Below are 3,407 nucleotides of genomic sequence, written 5' to 3' on the forward strand. Positions count from 1 at the left end.
GTCAAAATATCATAAAAAACGTCATAGTATAGTATGTCGTCAAAAATCAAGAAAAAATGTCATAGTATAGTATGTCATCAAAATATCATAAAAAAATGTCATAGTATAGTATGTCGTCAAAATATAAAAAATGTCATAGTATAGTATGTCGTCAACATATCAAAAATGTCATAGTATAGTATGTCGTCCAGATTTTTTTTTAGAACTACTGCTCGAGGATCTTTGTTTCAAAATGCTTTAAAATGGTCAGTTTACCTGTTAAATTCCTAAAAAGTTATCCTGAGGAGTTGGATCTCAAAATGTCCCCACCCCACCTGAAAGTCATGACAATGACAACTCTTCATGTCAAACAATTAAAAAATAAAAACACTTATATTTACAGCTTAATAAAGTTGTTTTGCCTGGTTTATTCCTTTCAACAGCCTTTTTGCAGCAGAGGTGCCAAATGTACATGCTGTGTCTTACATCTCTTTTTTTCACTGTCACTTTTGCAGAGGAGACCCAACTGTCCCCCCTGATCGTGTGTGCAGTCGCCGCCCCGATCGCGATGATTCTGGTGTGTTTGTGCCACTGTTCTGCGGTGAAGGAAAGGTAGGACACCAACAGCAGCTCCATGTGGATTTATCAGTGAAAGCAACTCACAAGCTCAAAGCTTTTATTGTTTGTTCATTTACAGTTGTGCAGAAACACATAACCATTGTTGTCACAGAAATGTTGCAGCAATGAAAATACATAATTACACTGCCATTAATCCTGCCATGCTATATTGCCCCCCCCCCCCCTCAGGTTCTGGGTGTATTTCCAGTGCCTCATGCTCGATAATGTGCCAGATCCTGCAAACAGCAAGTGGGCCAAAGAGTGTACCCAGGAGAAGGTAATCAGGATCAGATACAAACAACTGTAAGTTACAACTCACTGTTCGTAGTTTAATCCTGTATCTCTCTTCAAAACAGGGCAAGATGAACCTCCAGCTGCAGCTGAGCAACTCCACTGTAACCGAAGAGGAGCAAGAGCCCATCCTGGTGGAGGTGGAGGAGGTGCCCAAGCAGAACAGTGACAAATCCACATCTATGGGCACCTCCTCGCAGCTGCCCTCACAAACCAGCCTGAGACCCACAGCAGAGCCGGCCACACTGCTCTACCCTCTGACCACCTACATCAAGAGCTTCTCCCACGACTCAGACAGCTCCGACCACACGCAGACCTCTCTGGACACCAACACGACCGTGGACTACATCTCATCACACGGCCCGGGAAATATAGACGAGGAGGATCAGGAGGAGGACGACGAGTTTGAAGAAATGCTGGATTTCTTCCCCAGTCACAACATCTTCGTAGAGCCACTGCGGTTTGAGGGGAAGTTGACTCTGAACGCGGTCAGAATTGACTGCAGTGACTTCTTACAGGACAGTTAGTGTTCACCTGAAACCAGAACTCTTTGATGAGATGAGGTTTGGTGAAGACAGGACGCAGTGGCCGGAGGTGGCGACTGGATCCCGCTTTCTTTCAACACCAACTACCTCCTTCCTCACTGAAAACTGTAACAAAAAGCTCTGGCTGAAGTCGTCCAGAGCAGCTGTGCAGTGATCATTTCTGCCTGGAAAAATACTTATTTCATGCATTACAATTGTCTTCTCTTCAGAGCAGCGTCGGACACACTAATGCCATGAGCGAAATGAACACAGTACAGTTTGCACGACAGAGTATATCAGATATTGTCATTTCTGCCTGTCTAAAGCAAACAGTTTGAAAAAGACATCCATATGCTGGCAGCACTCATTGGCCAGTACCAGGACCCTGAAACTCAAGCCGCTAAATTGAATTCAGCTCTCATTCATTTTATTATTTGCAGCTGTTTTTTTCCTACTGTAACATATCAAACGTCATGCATACTCTTATCATAGCGTGCATCTATGCTACCTCAGTCTTAGCTCATCTAAAACAGGAGAAAGGTACGTTTGTTAGTGGTGCATGTGGGTGATATTGGTGACAGATGATTGGTTACTATTTTGCTAAAGATCAGACTCAAGATAAATCAATTCTAACATTCTTATCTGCATTTTTAAATATCTGAAAACAAGCATTTGCAGCCATGCTAGCAGCTCTGAGACTGGACACAGCTAAACGCTAACATGCTGATGCTGAGGAGGTATAATCCTCTTGGTTTAGTGTGTTAGCATGCTACATTGTGTCGGTTAGAGCTCACACTGCAAAGCACAGCAACGTTTTGTAGCTATTTGGCCGTAAGTTTACATTTTGAGCTGATGATGGCGCCACATGATCACCAAAGTTATTACAAGTCATCCATCCTGCAGTTGAGCTTGAATGTTCCAGATTTCACCTTATTCCACGCAGAAGCTGTTTGCAAATTATCTTTAAACCAAAACTGACAACCTGCTGGTGGCGACAGATACACAGGTAGAAAAATCAGGGGATTGTTTTTACTATATTTGCACTGATGCATCTCAGGTATGTGGGCACAGGGACGCTGCTGTGCTGTATATTGTTTTTTTGTACATAGTGTTAAATAGTCTATGTTGCATCAGCTGAGCTCAGAAAAACGCTTCCGACTCTGCTTTGCACAAAGATGTACGTTAGAATTACAAGCTTGATTTGATTTAAATCACCAAAGTAGGGTTCATTCTCTGGGACCATAAATGCCTGTAAAAAATGTCGTTGCAAAAAAGATTCTATTTATAGTATTTTTCTTTGGTCGCTTTAATTGCTTCATTTAGTCACGCAGCTGTAATGAGAATGATTTGTTAATTTTAATGTGCAAATAAAGTGATTTAATCTCTGTTTGATTATCTGTCTCTTGTGGTGGAAAACATGTGCTGGTCTGAAACAGGGTAAACTGTCTGACCTGAGGCCTGTACAGCTTAGCCAGGATATCTTTTAATTATCTGGACTGACTAACCTGTCACATCGGCCGTCTGAATAAACGGTGCAACAAAGCTGTTATCAACTAGTTCAGTCAACTGTGTTTTCCTGTCCAGCCGCAAGTGTGTTCATGTAAAAGAGGCGGGGGTGTTGATTACGAGCGACATCATCAAAAGCACTAATGAAGGAGGCTGCTTCATATCTTACGATATAATGACGAAAACTGTGTGTGTGTGTGTGTGTGTGTGTGTGTTCCATGTTTTTCTACTCACTGACTTGGTCAATCTGTGAAACTGCACATAGGCATTGAGGACTGGCATAGGTAGAAGGTGACAAAGCTACCAATGGGTATGGACTAGTGATGAGATGAAACGGTACAGAACGTGTCTTTGACTGCGAGACAGTAAAATGTCAGTGGCGTGGGGTATAAAAAAACTGTTATCCTGTAAGAGAAAATGTTGAAACATTGAAAATGCAATCCAGAAATTCACAGTTCACCGTACTTAAATTACATGTCGGTATCTCTA

General features: G+C 42.1%; 1 protein-coding gene across 1 annotated transcript in view; it reads left to right on the plus strand.

Annotated features, from left to right (window-relative positions):
• il12rb2 (interleukin 12 receptor, beta 2a) overlaps nt 1–2,807 on the plus strand; it is a 28,263-nt gene extending 25,456 nt beyond the window's left edge. Inside the window, exons 15-17 of the mRNA XM_050054076.1 lie at nt 495–591; nt 787–874; nt 954–2,807. Coding sequence (XP_049910033.1) covers nt 495–591; nt 787–874; nt 954–1,415 — 647 coding nt within the window. The 3' untranslated portion in view covers nt 1,416–2,807. The remainder of the gene's footprint in view (nt 1–494; nt 592–786; nt 875–953) is intronic.
• Nucleotides 2,808–3,407: the final 600 nt, after the last annotated feature.

Source organism: Epinephelus moara, chromosome 10 (genome assembly GCF_006386435.1).
Source record: "Epinephelus moara isolate mb chromosome 10, YSFRI_EMoa_1.0, whole genome shotgun sequence".
NCBI classification, from domain to species: Eukaryota; Metazoa; Chordata; class Actinopteri; order Perciformes; family Serranidae; genus Epinephelus; species Epinephelus moara.